Source organism: Pyrus communis, chromosome 10 (assembly GCF_963583255.1).
Source record: "Pyrus communis chromosome 10, drPyrComm1.1, whole genome shotgun sequence".
NCBI lineage: Eukaryota > Viridiplantae > Streptophyta > Magnoliopsida > Rosales > Rosaceae > Pyrus > Pyrus communis.
In genome coordinates this window covers 6,033,682-6,058,071 of record NC_084812.1, presented here as the reverse complement: position 1 = coordinate 6,058,071, position 24,390 = coordinate 6,033,682, and the positions used below count along the sequence as shown (strand labels likewise).

General features: G+C 37.1%; 4 protein-coding genes and 1 pseudogene across 5 annotated transcripts; 4 read left to right on the top strand and 1 right to left on the bottom strand.

Annotated features, from left to right (window-relative positions):
• The first annotated feature begins 258 nt into the window (after window positions 1-258).
• Window positions 259-1,435, top strand: LOC137746630 (serpin-ZX-like; annotated as a pseudogene).
• Window positions 1,436-2,672: 1,237 nt separating this feature from the next.
• Window positions 2,673-7,084, bottom strand: LOC137747613 (suppressor of mec-8 and unc-52 protein homolog 2-like). 2 transcript variants are annotated; one of them, XR_011069981.1, is made up of 12 exons: window positions 6,865-7,084; window positions 6,458-6,601; window positions 6,327-6,376; window positions 5,971-6,085; window positions 5,698-5,746; window positions 5,523-5,612; window positions 5,154-5,222; window positions 4,949-5,072; window positions 4,081-4,448; window positions 3,584-3,964; window positions 2,998-3,486; window positions 2,673-2,905 (listed from the first exon to the last, which is right to left on the bottom strand). XR_011069981.1 is itself a non-coding variant. In XM_068487752.1 (11 exons), exons 1-11 carry the CDS (start codon window positions 6,918-6,920, stop codon window positions 3,205-3,207), a joined length of 1,728 nt encoding a protein of 575 aa, XP_068343853.1. In that variant the 5' UTR covers window positions 6,921-7,084; the 3' UTR covers window positions 2,673-3,204. The 2 variants fall into 2 exon arrangements, 1 of the variants encoding a protein (XP_068343853.1); XM_068487752.1 differs by having other exon boundaries at window positions 2,673-3,486.
• A 645-nt stretch (window positions 7,085-7,729) lies between these two features.
• On the top strand, window positions 7,730-9,618 carry LOC137746650 (GDSL esterase/lipase 5-like). The gene is made up of 5 exons (XM_068486655.1): window positions 7,730-8,015; window positions 8,098-8,219; window positions 8,534-8,764; window positions 8,968-9,235; window positions 9,317-9,618. The coding sequence occupies exons 1-5, from the start codon at window positions 7,730-7,732 to the stop codon at window positions 9,616-9,618; spliced, it is 1,209 nt and encodes a 402-aa protein (XP_068342756.1).
• Window positions 9,619-11,333: 1,715 nt separating this feature from the next.
• LOC137747739 (uncharacterized) lies at window positions 11,334-12,671 on the top strand. Its single transcript, XM_068487896.1, has one exon. The coding sequence runs from the start codon at window positions 11,334-11,336 to the stop codon at window positions 12,669-12,671; it is 1,338 nt and encodes a 445-aa protein (XP_068343997.1).
• A 6,497-nt stretch (window positions 12,672-19,168) lies between these two features.
• LOC137747738 (E3 ubiquitin-protein ligase RSL1-like) lies at window positions 19,169-21,158 on the top strand. The gene is made up of 2 exons (XM_068487895.1): window positions 19,169-19,989; window positions 21,021-21,158. The coding sequence occupies exons 1-2, from the start codon at window positions 19,169-19,171 to the stop codon at window positions 21,103-21,105; spliced, it is 906 nt and encodes a 301-aa protein (XP_068343996.1). The 3' UTR covers window positions 21,106-21,158.
• The last annotated feature ends 3,232 nt before the right edge of the window (window positions 21,159-24,390 follow it).

Here is a 24,390-nt window from a genome sequence, read left to right as displayed (position 1 = left end):
CAACATTATATTCTCAAAGAATGGATCCCAAACAAAATCCAACGGCTCCCTCCCTTGCGTCTGAAGGCACGTTGACCTCCTCCGTACAATTGGATGGCGGTGCTCCGGCAGTTGCTTCCACTGGTGCCGCTGCTCCTGCTGCAGCCGAGGCAAACAATTCGTTTCCCTTGCCCGATAGCGATCAATCAAGGAAAAAAACCGAAGATTTCACATATTACTTATGATCAAAACCTAGATAGTTTCACAAACATAGACAGTTTCACCATGGATCCCAAAGAAGCCAGCAACCTCACCGACGTCGCACTCAAAATCACTAGTCATCTTCTTATGACTGAAGGAAAAGAGAAGAACATCGTGTACTCGCCGCTATCCATCCAGGTCGCACTGTGGCTGTTAACAGCCGGTTCAAAAGGTCCCACACAGGACCAGTTGCTCTCTTTCCTCAAGTCCGACTCCACCGAGCAACTCCACTCTCTCGCCTCCCATCTTGTCCCTCTAATCTTCGCAGACGGATCCAATAGAGGCGGACCCCGCCTATGCTTTGCCAATAGCCTTTGGGTCAAGGATTCTCTCCCCATCAAACCTTCTTTCAAAGAGGTTGTGGACACTGTTTATAAGGCGGCTATAAGACATGTTAGTTTCAAGAACCCTGAAGAAGTGAGACATCAAGTGAATTTATGGGCCGAAAAGGAAACGAAAGGCCATATTACTGAGGCTCTTCCTCCTATGTCAGTTAACAAGTACACCATGCTTATATTTTCAAATGCCTTATACTTCAAAGGCCTTTGGAGCGACAAGTTCAATGCACGGGAAACAAAAGAGGACAACTTCCACCTTTTTAACGGTACTTCTGTTAAGGCTCCGTTCATGACAAGCTCCAAGAACCAATTTGTAGAAGAGTTTGACGGTTTCAAAGTCTTGAAACTATTTTAAGAACAAGGCAAAGACATGAAGCGTCAGTTTTCAATGTACTTGTTGCTTCCGAATTCAAGAGATGGGCTCCCTGCTTTGGTGGAGAGAGTTTGTTCCGAACCTGGTTTCTTAGATAGCCACCGTCCCCCAGACACCAGTCAGAGTTGTTGAGATCAAAATTCCAATGTTTAAATTTACCTCCACATTTGAAGCATCCAAAATTCTCAGGGATTTAGGACTGCTGCTGCCTTTCAATGGCAGTGACTTAACGGAGATGGTGGAAGCATCTCCCGATGAATGCAAAATATATCATAAATCTTTCATTGAAGTTAATGAAAAAGGCACAGAAGCTGCGGCTGTTTCTACTGCTGTAGTTCGGGGTTTCGGTTGTAAAAGTCGTCGTCCACTTCGTCCCAAAAATATAGACTTTGTGGCAGATCACCCTTTCATGCTTTTCATCAAAGAGGAAATGACTGAAACAGTCTTGTTCACTGGTCATGTGCTCAATCCGCTTGAAAAATGAGATGCCATTGGGGCAACTCTCTTCTTGGCTTGTTTTTCTGCATGCTAGTTTATGTTTTCTTTTTCCGACCTGTTAAATTGCATTGTTGATGGGGATGGTTTTTATTCCTGTTTGTTTACTCTTCTTTCTTTTCGGTGTTGAGTTCATTGCTTGTTTCCAACATAAAAATAAGAGATATATTTCTTCTGATAGCAAATGAATGAGCATTTATATAGACATAGATCTCCAAGGATTGATCCAGTCCAATCTCATCTAGTTTTGGTTTTTTTCATTTTTAATTGCACAAGATGTCACTGTGGTAGTATATTCATATCATAAAAGTCTTTCTCGAAATTTAGAGATATTGTAGTATTAACTGGACCAAACAATTTAACTAGAAGTTTGTATACCGACGTTGCCAAGTTTTTATTTGGCCATCGAGGAAAAAGTAAGGTTTTGTAGAGTAGATGAATGCGAATTTGGCTTGCTTATATCATTTTATTTTCTTTTAATCGATATAGGCACTTGATTCCATGTTTGTATGTTTGGACGAGAGAAATAAATTTAGAATTTGGACAAAAATCAGAATTCATATATTGGCATGCATTGGTTTCATTGTTTGGATTTACATAGAAATTTAGAAATTCCATGTGGAAAAAAAAATTTAGAATTTGGGAACTTCAATTCGCAAGTTTAAATTTCATGTAAATATGTGTCATTTTCAAATTTTTATGAGTGAGATATTAAAATTAACAATTTCCATATTCAAATTTTATTGTCTTTTAAGTTGCCAAATAAGAAAATTTCTTAGTAATTTTAAATTTCCTCATCTAAACAGAGTGTTTTAGTTTGTTGGCTTCTCCAGTAATTTGATGAGTCGGACTTATGAGTGTCCGATTTCTTTTGGTTCAGGAAGGGGAAAGAAAGAGAGCTAAACCATGAACAAAGTGCTAAAAATAATTATATTGATTTGTGATCTTTCAATTCGTTTCTGTTAAACACCCAAACAACAAAACGGATAATTTTCATTCACTTCCCTCCATCCAACGCGCAGTTAGAAGATACATCAAAATTTTCCCACTAAATATTACAGTTTGTTGACCTAATAACCAAACTAACTTCAAACTCAAATCTTCTTGCCGGGCTCTTCATCGTAGTCATAATGGCCGCCGCCCTCACCACCATCGAAGTCCCACCGGTGAATACCCCTAGCCTGTCGGGAAATATATTGACAATAACGGGAAGAAATGATTGCAACAAAAATATGATAGAAATGTATTGACCTTTAAACTCAACCCCTAGCCTGTGACAAGAGTTTTTGGTTCTACAATATGAGAAATAGAAAGACAAGTGTCCATGTTATGATGACTTACAGAAAGTACGTAATCGACCACTACATCAAAAATGACTTTATGCAACGGGTGTTAAGGCAGTTTTCGATGTACTTGCTGCTTCCATATTCAAAAGATGGGCTCCGGGCTTGTTGGAATCCTACATCGGCGGGTGAAAAGAAAATAATGGGATTCAAATATGATTACTTCACTCTAACTAATACCGAAGCTTTTTGTGGTAAAACTCCACACCTCACGGATTGTGCAGGGAGTAAAGTTGGGCACAGTATCGGTATAGTTAGAGGGGTCCCCCGGGCTTGTCGATTTAAAAATCTTCAACATGATATTAGAGCCATGGTTTGGGCCCCTGTCAGCCAACGAGCTTGTCATCAAGAAGGAAACAAGCCAGGACTCTTTACATAAAGCCAACCTCTGAGTTCCCTAATAAGTAAACTAGCTTCAAACTCGAATCTTCTTGCCAGGCTGTTCATCATCGTCATAATGGCCGCCACCCTCACCACCATCCATATCCTTCTCCATCTTCTTTCTAGCAAGTATCTTGTTGATCTTGTGGAGGTCATTAGTGATCTTCTGGTCCTTGTTTTGCTTTCGTGTCTTACGACCATCTTGCATCTTCACACCAAACTGGAAAGCTGCCTTGGGCATAGCTTCCTTTTGCTCATTGTATGTTGCCCATTCTTCTTCTGTCTCGAAGTCCCACCGGTGAAGACGACCCTTAGCCTGTCAGAGAAATATATTGATAACAACATAAGCAACGATTGCAACAAATTTTAGAAAGAATCGAATATATTTTCTTCATGTTTTATCAGAAACTTACTCGTCCACCCATATCCATTTTTGACAAGTCATCTTCATCGTCACTGTCAACAACCTCACGATTATATTCTTGGTAGCCAGGGTAACATTCAGAATAACTCTCCGAGATGAAGTTGGGATCCTTTTCTCGGGCATCTTTCTCCCTTAATTGTTGAAGTCTTTGGTCATCCCGCTTAAACACGGATCCTAAACCCCGATCCTTCTGCTCTTGAGTCATAAAGCGTGGATCCTGCATGTTTAAGCCGGTTTGCGCATCGTAACCTTCCATATTTGGCTGGAGGTATTGTTCAGGATAAGACATTTGCTCTGCATATTGGTATTCTGGCCACTCCCCCTGGTAGGCATCAGCCATTGGCTGTGTTTGTGCCGCATCGTATCCATTCTGAACCCAAAATGTAACAGAAAATAACTCATCCATAGTGACATGAAAGTCAAGTTTCTGTTCAGATATACAGTTATACTACAATTTCCAGAATGAAAAGGAAAGGATAGACATACCATATCTTGCCATTCTTGAGGCACCCCATAGGGTTGGATGGGCTGTACGGGACCATAAGCAGGTTCATCAAAATAAGAAACTCTTTCCTTGTTCCGAGGAGACTCTTCCATGTCTTCGGAAAGAGGGCTTAGACTCAAGTCTTTACCAGGAACAACATATTCAACGCCATCCCCAACAAAAATGTCATCCTCATCTACTCTGGCAACAGTTGGGCCTTGTGGTGCTTTTGAATCTATGTGATTTTTCCTGGGAGGGGGTGGAGGTGGTGGTGGCAAAATCTCTCTTTTAGTTTCATTCTTCAAAATCCCAACATCAGGCTTCAAGGGCTTATCCTCTCCATCATACTCATTGCCAACTGAAATCTTTCCTGTACCAAAAATAAATGAGGCCAAGAAAAAATGTTGATCAAGTAATTACACTAATAAACAAACAAAAAGCACATAAAGGATGAAGGATGAAAATAGTTGGTGTGGAATCTCAAAATTAAATAATGGAATCTGATCACTTCACTCATCACAGCATATTTTAAAATGCCAACATCCGACATAAGTTAGTTTAGTTTGGTTTTGTTTCCGTCTGTAAATCTGAGTTGAATAAGTTGACTATCTGGAATGGTTGTTAGCTGCCCTGTTTCACCACGAGTTTGGGATACTTAGCTCCAAGCACAGAACCATATAACCGTCTAGGCATAATGCCCATGCAATTATTATCATGGACAATGATTTGAAATACATGCTTTATGTATCTTATTGCTTCGACTTATAAGGATATTATGGCAGTTCATTATAGACAATTGTATCAAGGTCTTATGTTGTTTAAAACTGATTATTCAGTAATTTTTTACCAAAAAGCACCATAGGAAATTACCTCTTGCATCTTTTTCCTTCTTTTTCTTCTTGAGAACCTTCCCAGAAGATCCAAGACGAAGATATGACATGATTTTAGCAATTCGGTCAAGTACAGAACCATCAACATTGACAGTTACCGCTTCCTACACAAAGTTGAAGCCAAAATCAGATAAACAGTCCAACAATGATGGGAAAACCTCATGAAAGATTAAAAATCTTTTAACCTCTGTCTGTGGACAGTCTGCTTTACTCCTATGCAAGGTGGTTGGGATGTCATGACTGTATCCGCCCTCCTGAGATGCAAAATACAGAACAGGATGTTAATGCCGGGAAAATGGGAGTTCACATTCATTCAGTATCCTACAATAGCAAGCTCGATGCTCTCAAAGAAGTGTCTACACACACTTCTACTCAAAGTTTGACTTCCACACATGATTTAGGTGGCAACTAAACACAGAATTATCCTGAACAGGTCACCCAAAGTCTATAAGGGTTCAGGCATGTTAAAACATGAGCACAAATTGTTCCCAAGAAAGGTTGCTCCGATCTAGATTAACCAGACTTAATATCAAAAGAGAAACAAAGGCTCTTACCATGTTAAAAATAAATGACATTCTACCAGGAAGGAACATCTCATTGGTTTTGATAACGGCGTGGGGCTTGACTATCCATTGGTAAACTGACTGAAACACAGAAATGAAACATCAATGTAAACAGATAATGACTTAAGAATATAACTGCCTCATCATATCACAAAAAATAACAGACCTTTGCAGTAGCGGTGCGAAATGACAACTTTTGGTCTTCCTTAGATGCTCTGTCAGCGAATAGGAAGCACACACATGTTAGCACACACTATGAAACAGCTAAAGAAGTTTCTTGAGATATGGCCATCATTCTTCATATTAACACTTGAAATGGTCAATATCAACAGAACTTAATACCCAATACATCATGTTTGCGAAATTTAATACCGAAGTTTTTAAGATTACACAAAACTTGACAGTAGGACAAGTAATGCATATACAATTGCGGAATTACCTAGATTTTGCATCAACATCATCTCCATCATCTGGCTTTTTGTCAATCTCACTTCTTACTTTGTTAAGTAAAGCGTAATCCAATCCTTTGACCAAATGTGTGTGTTCCACATCACCTGAACAATATTAATCGAGTTCAGCATAAAATAAGTCAATGCCCTTCCACATGTAAACAAAATGGTTAGCCCTAAAACTATTGATTAGGTGACTTCGTGAATTCTCATAGATAGCAACAAATGCAACGTCGTTTCTATCCCACTTTACTTCATAAACATGGTAAAAAATGAATACTACACTGAAAACTGAGACCCTGCAAATAAGTGGGAACAAATTTCTAAAATAATGCGTAACACGAACCTCCAAGATACTTGCTCTTCTCAATGGATAACTTCTGCACCTCAGCTGCCCTGCAAATACCAATTTAAATATAATTAGCTACTAAAATGGCATACCATTGACAAATTGAACAAGAAAAATTAGATAATAACCGGAGATCAATGTTCCCGGGAGGCGCAACGGCATGGAAAGAACCCAATTCAGTCGGCTCATAATCGGGATTTTGATCTTCTCTTCGCTCCTTAGCTCTGTCTCTGTATTTCGGCAAATCCGGTTGCTCCGCCGCTTTCTCCTCCCTGCATGCAGCACCACACAAGCATTACATCAAACACATACTCTGCATTCCAAATTCGTTTCCCAATAATTACGTGACAATGCAAATCAAGCTGATTTTTTTCCCAGATTTTAACAAAGCACAAAAACTAAAACAAAATAAAAATCGAATCAAAATTGAAACTTTGAATCAAAATTAAGACTAAAAATATTGACTTGGAAATTTGGAAGCCCAATGTGCGTCGGAAAGTGAAAAAGTAGTAAAAAATTGAAATGTTTAACTCACTTGCGGCGAGTAACTTTCTCCTTGTAATTTTTCTTCGACGATGTCGTCGGTGCCATTGGGATATCGAATTGGAATTAGGGCGGAGGAAGAGATTTTTCAAATTGTAGTAATTAGGGTTTGCAGAGCAGTGGCGAACTCGCGAAAACGAGGTCGCTGTGGAACAAGATTGCAGGGAGGATTTCGTTGCGCGGTATAATTACGGATGAACCCTTATACTTGAAACGCATCGTCCGTGAATATTCAATTCTCTTTTTAACAATTTTTTCTAAATTTATGAGAATTAAGTTTGGAATTTGACCAGCAAACGACATCGTTTGCATCTCACTAATCTCCTTTGAGCCCTTGACCATCAGACTTGTGGCAGACTTGTGGCTATGATAATAACAAATTTCTAAATAGACTAACATTTTCGTAAAAAAATTATAAAAAAAAAAATAGACTAATATTTTATGTATTTACAACTTGTCGCAATTGTTAATAATTACTAACACATCAACTATCACATTATGTCATCAACTAATATAATTATAAAAAACAAAAATAAAAACGATCGCTTTAATATTATCTTGCAAATAAAATACTCTCGAGGATGTGACTTAGCAATTCATCCTAGTCCTTCGCCTGACAAAGATTAAGGTTTAATTGAATTATAATACAAGAAATAGGACCTATATGATATCTACTCCAGAATAAGATTGGTTAGTGAAATGCCCAATGTTAATTTGGCTTTATACTAATTGACTTTTCCTTCAGGATGATAATTACAACGTAATTTGTATCTATTAAAAATTAATGACGTTTTGGCATCCACTTGTATATATATACACAAGCGCCTAGAGGACAGAAGGGAGTAATTTCATCTCAAATGGCAAGCCTGCAGATTTGTCTCTTGAACCATCAAAAAATCATCATCTGTTTAAGTACTCTACTTTTCTCAATTGGGTTTGGACCATGTGGTAGTGATCAAACACTAAGCAGGAGGACTGCTGCCTTGTTCATCTTTGGTGACTCCACAGTTGATCCTGGCAACAATAATCACATCACCACAATTCCTGAGAACCAAGCACATTACGAGCCATATGGGAAGAATGGCTTCTTTGAAGCTCCCACCGGACGCTTCTCCGACGGTCGAATCATCGTAGATTATATAGGTAAGTGAGTACTCCTGATGTATGTTTTTCGTAAATTTTTTAAATGGTAATTACCTTAACTAGCTGAATGCTCATGATGCAGCTGAATATGCAAAGCTGCCACTAATCCCTCCATTTTTACAACCATCAACTGCTGATTATACGAATGGTGTTAACTTTGCATCTGGTGGAGCTGGAGTCCTTTCTGAAACCAATCAAGGATTGGTAGGAAAATCTTCAGTCTTTTATTGCTATGAATCATTATCCTCCTATTTATTGTGTAGGAAATTGAATTAGATTCCGAAAAAAATAAGCACAAATAGAGCTAGTTACAAACTTTTGATTGGAAATATACAATCGATGGCCAACAAGCAGCATATAGAACCACGATTTAGTGCCTCTTTACTGTGTGTAATACTAGTGCCCTCCAGTCTTTATTTTTTATTAAAAGTTTGTAAACAGCAATTATGTTTTTGTTGAATCATATACATTTGTGGTTTGTCTATGACCGTTTTTCTTGATCAATATGTAATTTCTAGGCGATTGATCTTCAAACACAATTGAAAAACTTTGAAGAGGTGCAAAAATCATTGACTGAAAAATTAGGAGAAGTGGAAGCGAAGGAAGTGATATCAGAAGCAGTTTATTTCATTAGCATGGGAAGCAACGATTACATGGGTGGTTATTTAGGCAGTCCAAAAATGCAGGAACAATATAACCCTGAACAATTTGTGGGAATGGTCATTGGAAACTTGACACAGACAATTCAAGTAAGTCTTATTAAAGCTCTGTATATCACCAGTTGTATGTAACAACTGCGCATTTCTCTCTCTTCTCACGTGATTCGTCACATACCAGATCACATGAAGAGGGAGAGATAAAGATCATGCATGGTTATGTACAATCAGTGACAACCGACTATCTATCCCAAAACGTGGCATATTGATGTTTGGGTTGTTGCAATCTTATACAGGCGTTATATGAGAAAGGCGGGCGAAAGTTTGCCTTCCTAAGGTTGTGTCCACTTGGTTGCTTGCCTGCCTTTAGAGCTCTGAACAGTATGAACCCGGAATCCGGTGGAGGGGGATGTTTTGAAGCAGCTTCTGCCCTTGCTCTAGCACATAACAATGCCCTAAAATCTGTACTCAATAGTCTTCAATATATGCTCAAGGATTTCAAGTACTGCAACTCCAATTTTTATGGTTGGCTCCTTGAAAGAATAGAGGATCCCTCCAAATATGGTATGCATGCTTTTTTCATATATTTACAGAGGGTGAACATAAATTTACTGGTAGTAACTTGATCTTAAATTTACTGTGTAGGTTTCAAGGATGGAGTGAATGCTTGTTGTGGAACTGGACCATATGGGGGTATATTTAGCTGTGGAGGCACAAAGGAAGTTAAGGATTACCAGTTATGCGATAATGCTGGTGAATATGTATGGTGGGATTCTTTTCATCCCACTGAGAGGATCCACGAGCAGCTTGCAAAGACTCTCTGGAATGGACCCCCTTCTGATGTAGGGCCATACAAACTAGAACATCTCTTTTCTGATAAGGAGAAGCTCACCATTGGCGATGTGGTTGATGACCCAGAAGCACAGCAATTTTCACTTCTGAAGTAGTAGGCTAGTAGCAGGACCATGTAGCTTTACCTTGACAGTTTAAAGAGCGGCCGCCGGTTGCGGTTTCCTCGTCGGCTGCGTTTTCTTCATTAGCAGTTGCCAAAATAACATGTGCAACATAGACACATATCCATCCATCAGCTATAAATAATCTTGGTCCTTTACTAACCAAGGATATCAGCAGCTTTTCAGTATTACTGAGTATATTTAAGGCTCTATTTGGATACAAATGACACACTACGTATTTAAGTCTATGTTCATATACAAATGATATTTTACATTAAATTTATTTAAATATAAAGAAGAGATTCGAATTTGAGTCACAATTACATTATATATTAGAATCATCTACATACTAACATTTGCCTACACACTTTGTGTGTATGAACACATATTTTTAGAAAATGAGAAGGAGAGAGGGAGAGGGGGGGAGAGAACATGGAGGGGGAGAGTGGGAGGTTTTTGTTTTTTATTTTTTTGATTTTGATTTTTTAATATTGGATGTATTTTAACATCACCTGTAGGTGAGGTTTCAATAAAAAAAAACAGTAAAATTTGAACCTGTGAAATTACATTATTGCCCATCATTTTTTTGTGTGATAGAAGACTAATTTGTCTTTTCATCATTTTTTGGTTGACAAAGAGGATTTCATTAATTAGTAGAGATGATGAGGTATTGGAACTCAAATGTAACAGGTAAAGTATACCACTTTAGCCAGCTTATTTAAGCTCAAATTTGCAGAAATTATGTATGAAAATTAATCACTTGACCAAAATCAGATAAATGAATTTGGTTGACAAAGGAAAAGGACTAGATGAATTTAAAAGCAAAAAGATTTAAAGTTGACAACAAGATTAATGGCAATATTTATTTATTTGGGATGGAAAAACTATGAATCGGGGAAGCTCTAGTCACAACTCACAAGGGAGACAAGAAGGAAAGGCCGGAATAAGGCTAACTATTCTCTCCTAAACATCAATTTTATTTTGTAGATTTAAATCTAATAATAAAATATTATGTAGATGTACTCAGTGGCAGCAGATTCAGGATGCAAATTGGGGGAATAAGTGTTAAAGGTTTTTTCAGTAGAAACAGAGCACGAAACGTGTAAAAAAATTCAGTTTATGTACTGAGGTATTTTTTTTAATACTTGGTGAGCTTGTTGTCAGCCGAACCAAGTCATGCACATATCAACAAATCGACATATACCGAAGCAATTTGATGAGTGCTAAACGAAAGAATTTTTCGATTGCTCTCCACGCAATTTGTCAAATGCTGCAGAGATATACTTAACATGCATTATATCAAACATTTGGTGAGCTGAAAAATAAGTTTGTTTGATGTAGACCGGGTTAGTCCGGCCTGGATTGAGTAGTAGCGCTCTAGCCCTACTCGTTCTTAAAACTTTTCGACACGGTCCGTTGTGAAGATGTAAGGGTTAGTTCAGCCCAGGCCCAAATAAAAGCTCGGCGTTACGACCGGGCCGTATTGACCCATGGCCCTACTTTCCGAATTTGCTGGATCCCCTTTTTTGTAAGGATTTGATCTTCAAACCGAAAAGGGTCAGGATTCGTCTCTAAGTACTTTTAAAATCCTTTACAGCAAACCTAAACCCTACAAGAAGTGTGCGACTTGAAAGAAGAAGATGAAAGGGTGCAAAGCTTAAGAGAATTTCAAACCCTAATTCACAGTCAGTTTGTGAAAGATAAAGTTTATGGAGATCAAGGAAAATTTGGAGAGCTTTGGTAGTTTGGCTAACCCTAATTCTGAAAAGCGAAGGATAGAGATCAGCGATTACGATGCGTCCAGCAGCGACAATCGTCCAAGCAAGCAAGCCAGAAGAAACATCTCGAGCGGCGATGACGATAAGGAAGAAGAAGTAAAAAGTACTAGGTCAAGTTCGAGTACTTCTTCCGACAGAACGGAGAAAATAGATGAAAGGATTAACTTGGATCTTAACATGCCTGCTTCTACTAAAGAAGAAGATGACGATAGGATGCTCTTGGAGAGTACTTGGTCCAACAACGTAAAGCAAAGGGATTGTTGTGATGGTGAAGGAGAAGAAGTTGAAGAAATCAAACTTGACCTTAACTCCACTCCTGCTCCCAGTGAAGAAGGCGAAGGATATAACTTAGAGGGAAAAGTTTGGCGAGAAGATTGGGACCAACAAGTAGGAGGTTGTGATGATCGTGATGACTTCGACGGCAATGATCAGGACTATTATGATGATGGTGGTTATGATGACAATGATGACGATGACGTGGGTAATAAAAGAATCAAACTTGATCTTAACTCCACTCCTCTCAGTGAAGAAGAAGGCGAAGAACAAGAAGTTAGGCAAGAGGAGAAGGAAGAAGATCAACGTCAGTACCAATTAGACGAAGAAGACAGACCAATAGAAGTTCCGTACCAATCAGAAGAAGAAGAAAAAGAAAAAGAAGAAGAAGTTAGGTTAGAGGAAGAACAAGTTTGGTATCAAGAAGAAGAAGAAAATCAACAAGAAGTTAGGCCAGAGGAAGGACAAGATAAGTACCAAGAAGATGACGAAGAAGACGATGATCAATACTGTTGCCAATCCAAAGGAGAAGATCAAAGATGTTACCAAGCAGAAGAAAAAGAGGTTAGGTCAGAAGAATCTTGGCATCCATCAGAAGAAGAAGAAGTTGTTAGGTTGCCCAATACTGCAAGGTCCAACCTTGACTTCAGTAGAACACCTACGGAAGGAGAACTAGAAGATCTCAAAAATAGTACTATTCCTCCTGCCAAAAAGCGGGACAATGAACCAGAACACTCCTCCGACAGCAACCACTCTTCTTTTGATTGTGAAATCTGTGTTCAGCACAAGGTTTCATCCGAGTGGTTCGCCATAAAAAACTGTGGACATGCTTATTGCAAGGACTGCATGATCAAGCACGTGGCCACCAAGCTTCGACAGAACATCGTAAGCATTCCGTGCCCCACTCCTGATTGTGTTTTAGGTTCGCTAAGTCCCAAGCATTGTCGTCCCATTCTCCCTCCTGACCTGTTTGACAGTTGGGCAAGTGCTTTGTGAAAATTTGATTGTTTGCATGTTCATGTTGAAGTGCTGATCAGTTCATAATATTCTTGTTTGGTTTTGGTTCATCATATGGTACTCTATAACCGTATGAAATTTGCGTTGTGAGTTTTAATGCTGAATCCTAATCTATTCCCATATATATTTCCTTATACTTGGTTTTACTATTTTGTTGGAGAAGAATACATGAAATATTCCAAATACTTGGTTCAACTATTTTTTGTGTTTGTATCTTCTGGAACATTGCACTTGATTTCATCAATTTTTATCTGAACTCGTTCAGTAATTGATTTTGTTGACATTTTCTGTTTGAAAGTTTGTGCGCTTGCATCGTGTCAGAAACAATGCTTCTGTGCCTACTGAACATGAAGTTATGGTATTTTTACTTTGTCATCTTTGATTGGGATCTATGCTTATATGATGTTAAAAAAAATTGGCTATTCTCAAAGTAAAATTAGGATCATAAGTATATAGGATAAACCTAGCAGAAAAAGAAATAACAAACATGCGTCTTTTTATTTTTTGGTCGACAACGAGGCATAATTTCGGAAAGAAAAGAAAAACTACACAAAAATGTCACAAAGCCAACCAGGCAAGCAATAATTGACGAAAAGGAAGAACTCACCAAAAAAAGGGACCTGGATTGCAGGATAATCTTGGAAAGGCCAAAATATTAGCAACAAAGTTCGTTTCATGATAAATTTTCAGAAATTCATAAGACCAACTTCTTGATAAGATAAGAATAATTCATAACCAAACTTCAATAATCAATTTCAACATTTTATATATATCAAGGGAAGCAAGCGAGAAATTAGAGTCACCAAAATATTCTCAATTCCGTTATTCACACAAGCTTCATACCAATAAAAACATCCCAAACTTTAGTAGCTAGCTAGAACCTCGCCTCTACCAAGGTTTTCACAAAAACCAGTAATCCAGGCCCCTAATGAAATTCTAGACAATCCTATCCTTGAAACCGCCGCGGTCTTTTCATCATACTCCCTTATGTGGTGTTTGTGAAAATTTTCCTATGTTTAGTTTTAAAACAACCAAAAATGAAAAATCGACTAGTCACATTGGCATCGATTCTCGCGGTGGTGTTTTGAAGCCAAAGGCCAAGGTTTCTGTGCTTGAGCTCTTGAGTATGGATCATTGGAAAGGTGAAGATTTCTCAGCAGATTCAAATCCAACCCAGTTTGTATGCAATTTTATATTGATTAAAATAAGCATTTATTTTTCTAGTTGTTAGTATAGGGCCTCGTTTGTAGCAAAATGACGTTCGTAATGGCTAAAGAACTTCAATATGGCAGTACTTATCTTCCACTATTGTCTTGTGAAGTGAAGAGAGTTATTTAATTAAGTGTAGAGAATTGTTAAGCAAACAGCATTAAGCTAATTTTGAGGTCAAGGTTCTTCCATGAGCCCCGATTTCTTAATTTCATTGTTCTTCACAAGCATTTTCCTCTGTAGATACTGAACTGATATGTCAAATTCCAGGTACTCCTCCCCTTCTTTTTCTTTTTTCTTTACACGTACAATTTCTGTTCGTTTATTGGGTTAGGATGAAATTTTTTGATCTTTACAGTTCGATAACATTGTGTGGCCGAAGTCGATGAACTCGGTGTGGGAAGGGCCGAGTAGAAGATGAAACTATTTATTCTCAAACTTCTAACCTAATTAAGATTCGGGTAGGTCGATAAATGATACAACAGAATCAAAGAAATATCTTGAGTGACATGATGATTAAAATGAAGATGAAGCTGAAGAAACTAAGTTTCTTAAAAGCCTCAAGCCCTCCAACCCTCCCTCCAAAAATTTACCTAACAAATAATGACAAATAAATAGTTAACGCTCCTAAACCTAATCCCTTCGAGATTAAGGACGACTATTCATCGACAACAATCATGACAAAAAGTACTGCTCTCACAAGACGCGTGGTAAAGTTAATCAATTCGGAGAGTCTTCCAACTCGAAGATCAATGAAAGTGATGAGGAGGCTTTTGTTTGTGAAATGTGTGTTGAGTCTAAGGCTGCATCCGAGTCGTTTGGTATAAAAAATTGCAGAAATCGCAGCCATACATATTGTACGGACTGCATGGTCGAATACGTGGGTTCCAAGCTTCAAGAGAACATCACGAGAATTCGGTGCCCTGATCCTGATTGCAAGTCGGGAATGCTAGAGCCCGAGCACTGTCGTTTGATCCTAATATAGATTGAGATGAATAAATTTAGAGAGTCCAAAGCACCACCACTGGCGAAGCTACAGAGGCAAGGAGGGGCGACCACCCCTTAGCTCGTCGGAATCTCCACTGAGAGTGAAGATTCAGCCCCTCTAATCTTTCGAACCTGTCGGATTCTGGGTTTGCTTCTGGTTTTCAGCTGGTGTGCTGCCTTTAATTTTTTTTTTTTTTTTTTTCTCAAATACCTTAGCCAAAACAACATCATTTTGAACTTGAATTAAAATAAATAAATTGACGGTGTCGTTTTGGTTTAACAAACACTCCCATATTTTTTCTTCTTTTGATAAAAACACTTCCATATATTGAATCGATCAATATATGGTCATAAAAAATAAAAAAATATATAATTTCCAACGGTTTGCTTGCTATGTGGATTCTTATTAAGTGATTCAACGGTTTGGTTTCCATAGTGAGTTTTCAATGTCGAAAGTAATTAGTGATCTTTCACAAGAATTAGTGAAGGTCGGAAGGTGTGAAATCTACAGGTTAGTGTATAAGATTATTACATTGGTTTTGGTGTTATTGGTTGTAACTGCTTCAGTAAAGAGAGCGTTTTCTGTTATGAATATTGTCAAAACATCACTGCGTAACAAAATGAGAAAGTAATGGTTATGGATGACAACGGATCGGTTTGGGGATGGAAATTACTATATCCATCCGCATAACCACAAAAATTAACCATATTCATAACCACAAATTAACCATCGGGTATTATCCATAACCATACCCACTGGATAACGGATTTCGCCCAATTGACGCATGATAATTTAATAAATATTAATTTCGTCATTAAATATTTGATGTATAAAATGATTTAATTAATGGATCTTGTGGAACATAAAAATTAAAGCTAAACATTGATAATGTTGGTTGATCTTTGATATCTCGCATATAAATACTATTAAATTCTCATAGATTTTGATTCATATCAAAACTTTTGAACTTTGCCACAAAATGCAACTCACACAATGCAATTTTTGTATTCTCAAGACAATGGATTCGGTGAATAATGAATATACATATATATATATACACACACACACACATATATAATTATATTATATATTATTTGGTTCAGATTCGGGTTCGGATATGGAGGGGGGACCCTTATAACCATATCCAAAACCATAATTGAATAATATTCACGGTTTTTCCCCATACCCAAAATATACCTAAATTTTCATACCCAAATCTAATCCATTCGGGCAGTTATCTACGGTTATCGGATTTAACGGTTAAAATTGCCATCCCTAGTAATGGTTGAGTGATAGCTTGATTGTTTACATTGAGAGCTATTTTTGTTTTTATTAATAATGAGCCTTTTATGCGACGTTTTTATGATATAAAACCTCGTTGGCACAATATTATAACTTGTTTGTATTGATACATTAATTATGAGCCACATTAATATTGTCTACTATCTAAAAGGATTTGGTTGTCTACATTTTTCTGGGACCTTTTACCGTTTTAAATTTTGCCTCTCCCCTGGCTATTCCTAGCTTCGCTATTGAACACCACAATCATTAATTTGTTATTCTGGTGCTCCAAATTGTTGGCTTGTCTACTCATTACAAGTCAAGTAAACCCCTTAAAAGTTATGAAGATGAAGAAAATAAGTTCTTTCCTAGAAACAAACTTCCCAAGTCCAACGAAATTCGTCACTACTACTTTCTAAAGTAAAAGAAATTTCATGCGCGATCTGATGAAGACGATGATGAAGAAGACGAAGAATTTGAGCTTGCTACAATCTTTAAGCCCTCCAACCCTCCATCCGGAAGACAATGTGAGAACTGATGATGATGTTGATGAGCAAGAAGAGCAATTTTTTGAAATTCCAAGATGAACCAATTCCTCCAACTCTCGTGAAGAAATTGTTCAATTTTCGAAGAACTTGTTCAATCATGCATGATGATAATCGATTGATCTCTTGGCTGCCAAGTCGTTTGCTTTTGATCATGACAAAGAAACTTAAGTTAAATGATCAAAGTCGCTATAGTCTGGATGTTGATATTGATGACAAAGAAGGAGAATTTGAGTTTACTATATTTATGAATCTCCCCATTAGTGTTGAGGAACAAATGAAGTTCCAATACGTCCAAAATCGTGCATCCTTCTTTAGTGTAACAAATAGAGAAGGAAGCAGAGTGTTGAGCATTTAATAACAATTCTAGTTGCGAATGAAGGATTGCTTTTGTGGATACAGTCTTCCTTTTGAACTTATCATCCACTTACTTCACCTACAACCTCCACTCATTTTAGCTACATCATCCACTTACTTCACTACAACTTCCACTCATTTCACCTACATCATCCACTTACTTTCATTCTCAAAGCCTATAAATAGGCATCTCCATCAAAGTATCAATTCACCAATACATTTCTCTACTCCCAAATTGGAAGAGAATTCACTTAGAATTGTGTCCTTAGAGCTTTGAAACTCTAAAGCTCTCAAGCATCCAACCTCCCAAATTCCCAAAAATTCCGAAGGATTGAGAAAGCTCTCTTCGTTCGTTTTTCGTCAAAATCCTCCTTCAAGATCAAGCCCCTGAAGGCCCTTGAAGAACTTTCACCAATTCAAGATCAAGGTCCGATGACCCTTGAAAAAAGTGTTCTTCAACCTTTAAGATCAAGCCCCAAAGGCCCTTGAAGATCTATTCAACTGTTCATCAAGATCAAGCCCCAAAGGCCCTTGAAGAACTTCACCAATTTAAGATCAAGCCTCGACGACCCTTGAAGAAAGCGTTCATCAACCTTCAAGATCAAGCCTCAAAGGCCCAAGAACAAGCCCCGAAGGCCCTTGAAGATCTGTGCATCCGTTCATCAAGATCAAGCCTTGAAGGCCGTTAAAGAACTTTCACCAATTCAAGATCAAGCCCCGATGACCATTGAAGAAAGCGTTCATCAACCTTCAAGATCAAGCCCCGAAGGCCCTTGAAGTTCCGTACAACTGTTCATCAAGATCAATCCCCGAAGGTCCTTGAAGATTCATTCATCCTTGTTCATCAAGATTAAGCCCAACGACCCTTGAAGAAATCCGCCAACTATTCATCAAAATCAAGCCCCGAAGGCCCTTGAAGATTCGTTCATCCTCCTTCATCAAGGATGAAGATCAAGCCCCAAAGGATCTTGAAAATCTATTCATCCTGTTCATCAAGATCAAGCCCCAAAAGCCCTTGAGGAAACTTTCGTCAACTTTCAAGATCAAGTCCTAAAGGGCTTTGAAGAAACTTCCAACTGTTCGTCCAAGATCAACCTCGACGACCCTTTGGATCAACAACACAATCCACAAATCTACACCTTACGAAGATCAAATCAGATGATCAAATTACAAAGAGATTGTAACCCCAAATCATTAACACAAAATATTATTTTGTACACATGTTCTTGTTTCAGGAATTTCCATGTTCACACAATAAACTAAAATGACTATTAAAATAAATTGTTGTCCTACCATAATAAGTAATAACTAATAAGTCTAACAAAATAGGTATTACGTAATTGGTTAATCAGAGTTAAGACTTTATTATTCTTGCCATATTGGACTGACAATGTCACTTGTATATCAAGTCACTCGAATATCAAGTGATTTAGTTAACAATTCATTGATGTTCACAATAATAGAAGGGCAAAACTTGTTGACGTTAAAAAAAGAGGAAACTTAATTAATTAAGATTGTTGACCGAGACTTATATTTTACCTAATTAGGGTTTAGGGTACACGCTTTATATAACAAATTACAGGAAGGTCTATATATATATATATATATGAGCTTGGCCTTCATACATATGTAAGAAGAAATGTATCTTTACTGGATGAATAATCTAAAAAATCTAAGAACTCGGTCGATCGGTCTCAAGTCTCGATTCTATGGCAGCTGTGAACGTTCAGGCTAAACATTATCCATACTTGTCATACCCAAAAAGGGCACGGAGCTCCAACAAGTGGTGCAACGCAATCTTACAGCACGTCAAAAAGCGAATAACAAATCCCTTGAGGGATATGATGAAGAAGATGAAGACGAAGACAAAGTTGAAGAAATCGAGCTTCCTAGAATCTTCAAGGCCAAGCATTCAAACTGTTCCTCGAAACTATGATTTCTCGACTGATTTTTCTTCAGTTAGCAGTGCAAAAGAATTTATGCCATGCTTTCAAACCGCCCCTCCCAAAATACGATATAAGAACTAACATCAAGGAATATGATTTTTGACCAATTCATCTTCAGTTAGCAGTGAAAAAGAATTTATGCTTTCTCGGATGCCCTTTGATTGTAGTCCGGGTCAAGGTCAGGTAGAACGTCTGCCTGAAATCGACTTGGATTATTACACTGATGATTATGAGGAAGACATTGAACTCTCAACATCAATTTATCACACCCCCAACACTTCTCTTGATGGCAATGACAATGATCATCTCGCGAACCTGACAAAAGAAATCGGTGGTATGATTGCTTATGAGAACTTTATGTGTTCTTCTCTATCTGAACTTGGGGAGTCTTCTAATATTTCGAAGGTTGTTGATGACCCGACTGATTTTGTGTGTACAATCTGCGTGGAACACAAGGAAGCACACGAGAGGTTTGACATAAAAATTTGCAGCCATGCATATTGTATTGATTGCATGGTCAATTACGTGGCCTCCAAGCTTCAAGAGAACATTACCAGCATTAGGTGCCCTGTTCCTGATTGTGTAGGGTTGCTGGTGCCGGAGTATTGCCGGCCGATTCTGCCTCCGGAGGTGGTTGATCGGTGGGGAAGTGCATCGTGTGAGGCCGTTATTCTTGGGTCAGAGAAATTTTACTGCCCCTACAAGGATTGCTCTGCAATGTTGATTGATGATGGGACAGAGGTTGTGAGGCAATCGGGGTGTCCGAATTGTTGGAGAATGTTCTGCGTTCAGTGTAAGGTTCCTTGGCATGAGGGGATCAAATGCGAGGAGTTTCTAAAGTTGAATAAGGATGAGAGGGAAAAGGAGGATATCATGTTGATGGACCTTGTGCAGAAGCAACAATGGAGCAGATGCCCCAAATGTAGGTTCTATGTGGAAAAATTGGTGGGTTGCATGTTCATGATGTGCAGGTCAGTTTTTTATCTGCTATGCTACTTCAATTGTTTGTTGAAATTACTTCTTGGTTATTAATGTGCAGTAAAAATTTCATTGTTTGTTGCTGTTATAATCAAATCACTTGGAATTCGATTGCTTTGCCTTCCTTGGTTGTTGTGTAAATCTCATGAGGTTGATTATGTTCTCGTGTTTTGCTCGTTATTGTTTAAAGTTAGATAAGAACCAAAGATGAGGAAACTGCATTGGATAAATAAAACCAGTAAGTACAACCTTTGGAGGCATATACCATTTGCGCAAAATTTTATATATTAAGCATCAACAATATAAAGCAGATTCCTCACTTCGTTATCCCGTTCAACCTCTAAAAACAGCAATTGCTGACTCCCCGATATTCACATGATTGAAAACCATCTACCCTTAAGTAGGTTTACAATACAATAACGAATCCCTAGTTGGAGGAATTGTTGGCTTTCTGTCACCTCCGTTAAGGTTATATTCTCAAATAACAAATGTGTTTGAGCTAAAATTTTTATCTTTGGAATCCTTTGTCCTTGCCTGGGAAATGAGGAGTAATCTGGAGTTCCGAGGGAGTATGTAGAGAAATAAGGCTGCCATGCCTCGATACATTTTACTAGATTTGTGAAAAGAGTGAACAGAACTATGATGATAGATTGACATAATAACTGGCATAGTTGCTCCGCTCAGCTTCAGCCTCAGCTTCATTTGAAGCGTGACTGTTTGACTACGTTCAAAAGAACGAGATAAAACATAAATACTTTCTAGATCAGAACTGCTTTCTGCTACAGAACTTAAACTTGAATTTTCTTCGTTTATATAACTAGTCTATAAATTAACTAGTCTATAGATCAGAACAAGCTTTCCGCTTTTTAGAGCTTGATATAGCCATATAGGCATTACCCCATTGCTCTGCTGACATTTAACCTGTAATGTACAAATTTTTCAACGCTATTTCAACTAGTTTCGTTCAGTAAATTCTTGAATGTACTTTGAATTTCTGTTTTTATTTTTTATTTTTTTATTACAGGTGCAGAACTGCTTTCTGCTATAGATGTGGAGACGTTTTAATGGACAATCATAACCACTACTGTCCCAGCTGTGAGGGGGGTTGATGTGCTCTATAATGTTGGTTAGGATGCTACTTCAAATATTGTAATTTATCAATTCTTGTTGAAAAACGTTTTAGAGCGCAAAAACGTTTTAGAGAGATCTTTTCTTCGTTGTCAAAACAATATTTCAGTAAGAAATAATAATATTTTTCGGATATTCAATCTAGCCCATCTTGAAATTCTGGTTTTGTCCCTAACTTAGGAGTTTCGGAGTAATGAACAAACATGTTAAAAAGACACATGGTGAGTTTTAAAAGAGTTTTTTAGGGAGGTTTTCATAGAGTTACCTCTACGTGAATGAAAAAATGGCAAGTTGTTTTGTTTGGGTCGTATTTACGCGAAGCTCATGAAACATATTTTTCTATGCTTTTAATTAAGAGGGAGGGGAAATTCATGGATTCTGTTAACATTACGGTTGATTAATATATAAAGGAATTGAATTATCAAATGAGTTGAATGATATGGTTGCGGCAGATTATTATTTATTTGTCTAACCAAGTGACAATAATTTTCCGTTGACAAATTAGAAATGATTTCACATGTGCCTAACAAGGAACTAGTATTATCAAAAGAAAAAGCAATAAAAAAAGACTTCTTTTTGTGCTTCTGTGTATTATTATAGTTGGTAGGTCGTTCATAGAAGAAAAGAATATGGTTTGGTTACTAACACTGCATATGGTATATACTCAAGCTTGCCTCAGCCATAGGGTGTATGCTGGCTCACCAGTTCGCAACGGCCTCTTCATTGCCAAATTGATTAAGCATTATAAAGTTTTTTGTTTGTGATGGCAACACCTCGTGGTCGGGGTATAGTTGTTAACATTATTAGGTGTGAAGGTAAAAAAGAATCCAACATGTAAAATGAGAAATCTTGTAAGGGCTTATAAGAGGTTGGATTAATCCCCATATTGCTAATTGATTTTATGCTAAAACCCCAACTTTCTTCATTGTATCAAAGCATGTTGGTCCACATGTGCGTTCTTCAAACACAACGAGAGTTTATATTTACGGTAAACTTTGTCAGTGTGACGACGACACCATTATAAATTCTTTAATGTTATAACAAGTATATTTTTTTATTCAAACGATCGGATAATTACACTAAAATAATCTAAACAACAAGAAGAGCACTTGGATACATATGGGGTGAAGCACAATATTCTCTAGTCAGCTTGCTAAACTCAGGTATGCACAACACATGTATTCATCTCTTAATACTACATCTTAAATTCTTAAAATATAATCATGATGTATGCCTATATTAATTATATGTAGACTTAGATTGATAACTCTAACAATTTTTAACTCTTACTTTAGAGACTATGACAATTACAATGATACGATATTCCTATTGAAAAATTGCTCCAATCAAACTCCCTTGCAAACAATGTTATGTGATATTAGGCGGCTGGTCACCATCTCAATTAACTCCTTGGTGTTTAAAACTAAGAAAAGTGCCTGCCTAGCCCATCTAGCCGTCCCCTGGCCCGCCTAGACTCACTTAGGCATCCACTTAGGTCTCAACTCTTACTTAAACAGAAAATATATAATTTTCATTTTGCATTTTATTTTATTTTTTAAACAAATTGTAAAACGCTTATTGAATACTTAAATAAACATTCATTATATTCTGGTTCCTTATGTTTTTAATTTGTTCTAATACTTTCTAATTTATATGTATTCTATTTTTAAATTTATGTATCTTAATAAAATTATGTATTTTTTTTTAAATATAAACATGCATTTATTTTTACAAAATATAATGAATTTACTTGAATTCATCTAGTTTGTCAAAACCCCGCTTAAACACTTGATTTGCTCATCATCTTGACTAACGCTTAACGTTTGAACTTAGCGTTTTTCAAAACCTTACTTGCAAATCATATGGAGACTTTGAGCACATGGAAATCTAACCAAGGCATCAATAATTGAACATGCTTTGAACTATGAAACACGTTTCTATTTTGTTAAGGTCAATATGCTAATGTGAACGTAATGCTAATCAATTTCAATCATTAGCTATATATATAGCAGAGTGACAGGTGTTAAAGTGACAAGAAATCATGGGGTCAACTGCATCAGGACGAAATAAGAGTGGTTTAATTTCATAACTGCACATCCACCTGGCGATCGCCCGATACCAGCTATCAGCAAAATATATAATATATATATTTTATCAACATCAAAATGCATGCTTTGGAAATAAATAAATCAATAAAAACTGATATATTTCACAATCGTAGTTTGTGGTACGGCCACTGAAGTCAAGGCCAGTGGAACTTTCTCTTTTCTGCAGTCCGCGAGCGACTCGTTCCTTTCATAACATATGAGTTGTGAAGTTGTTACTTGTTTACAGTGTTTATACTGTGGCAAAATGCGGTTAGGGTTAGGGTTAGGGTTATGGTAATAGGGTTTGCTGACGATCAACACGTTTATACTAGCATTTTATGAATATCCTGAGAAATGTAGTGAGATGAAAACTTACGTAGTTCACCAGCTGTGTAGAAAATATGACAAGATAAACCAAGTAATAACCACTTTGTCCAAATAAAAAAAATACAAAAAAAGAAAAATCAAGTAATAACCAAAGCATACCACATTACGTAATAACTTTTCAGTGAAGGATTTTTAACTCAATTAATTATGAGTTTTTGCTCATTGTTGATGTCTCAAACTTGATTCTTTTCTTACACAATATTGCTTGTATCTAGTGTTTGAAATTTCTTCGATACAGTCGATAGTTCCACAGACGTAACATAATTATACTCTGGACCCGTCTTGCCTTCAGCAATTATTAGCCAAATCCCTAGGCTTCTATATAATCATAGGTTCATAAATTGAAAGTATTGTGATAGAACTTACTAATGCCAATTGTACATAAAATGAAGTATTAATTCCAACTTATAGGATAAATTTGAAATTTCTGTTTTTCTAGCTTTGATTAGTGATTACGATGGTCTAATTACGACATGATGCTTTTTGCGTCTAATTTACTTAATCAAACTCTTACAAAAACCAACCTTTAAGATTAGTAATCTTTAAAAAGCAACAAAAAGTCAAAAATTTTACAATTGGCAATTAGACTAATGAACACGATAATTATGGTCAATTAATTAACTTCAATAATTGGTGTTTTTTTTTGTCAAACAATAATTGGTATTTATGTGGGCCGATAAAGGGAATTAAATAGCAACCAAGGTCAGCCAAAATTAGCAAATAATTATAGTGAAAATTAGCCAAAATTAGCAACTAATTACATAAAATATATCACAACAAATTAACAATAAA

What these genes read in the sequence shown, in the direction of transcription:
- LOC137747613 (XM_068487752.1), bottom strand. Translation starts at nt 6,920, where the DNA reads ATGGCACCGACGACATCGTCGAAGAAAAATTACAAGGAGAAAGTTACT. An exon ending in CTCAAGAATGGCAAGATATG is followed by an intron (nt 3,965 to 4,080) that starts GTATGTCTATCC and finishes TTTTGGGTTCAG; the next exon opens with AATGGATACGATGCGGCACA. An exon ending in AAATGGATATGGGTGGACGA is followed by an intron (nt 3,487 to 3,583) that starts GTAAGTTTCTGA and finishes TTTCTCTGACAG; the next exon opens with GCTAAGGGTCGTCTTCACCG.
- LOC137746650 (XM_068486655.1), top strand. Translation starts at nt 7,730, where the DNA reads ATGGCAAGCCTGCAGATTTGTCTCTTGAACCATCAAAAAATCATCATC. An exon ending in ACTTGACACAGACAATTCAA is followed by an intron (nt 8,765 to 8,967) that starts GTAAGTCTTATT and finishes AATCTTATACAG; the next exon opens with GCGTTATATGAGAAAGGCGG. An exon ending in AGAGGATCCCTCCAAATATG is followed by an intron (nt 9,236 to 9,316) that starts GTATGCATGCTT and finishes TTTACTGTGTAG; the next exon opens with GTTTCAAGGATGGAGTGAAT.
- LOC137747739 (XM_068487896.1), top strand. Translation starts at nt 11,334, where the DNA reads ATGGAGATCAAGGAAAATTTGGAGAGCTTTGGTAGTTTGGCTAACCCT.
- LOC137747738 (XM_068487895.1), top strand. Translation starts at nt 19,169, where the DNA reads ATGCCCTTTGATTGTAGTCCGGGTCAAGGTCAGGTAGAACGTCTGCCT. An exon ending in TGCATGTTCATGATGTGCAG is followed by an intron (nt 19,990 to 21,020) that starts GTCAGTTTTTTA and finishes TTTTTATTACAG; the next exon opens with GTGCAGAACTGCTTTCTGCT.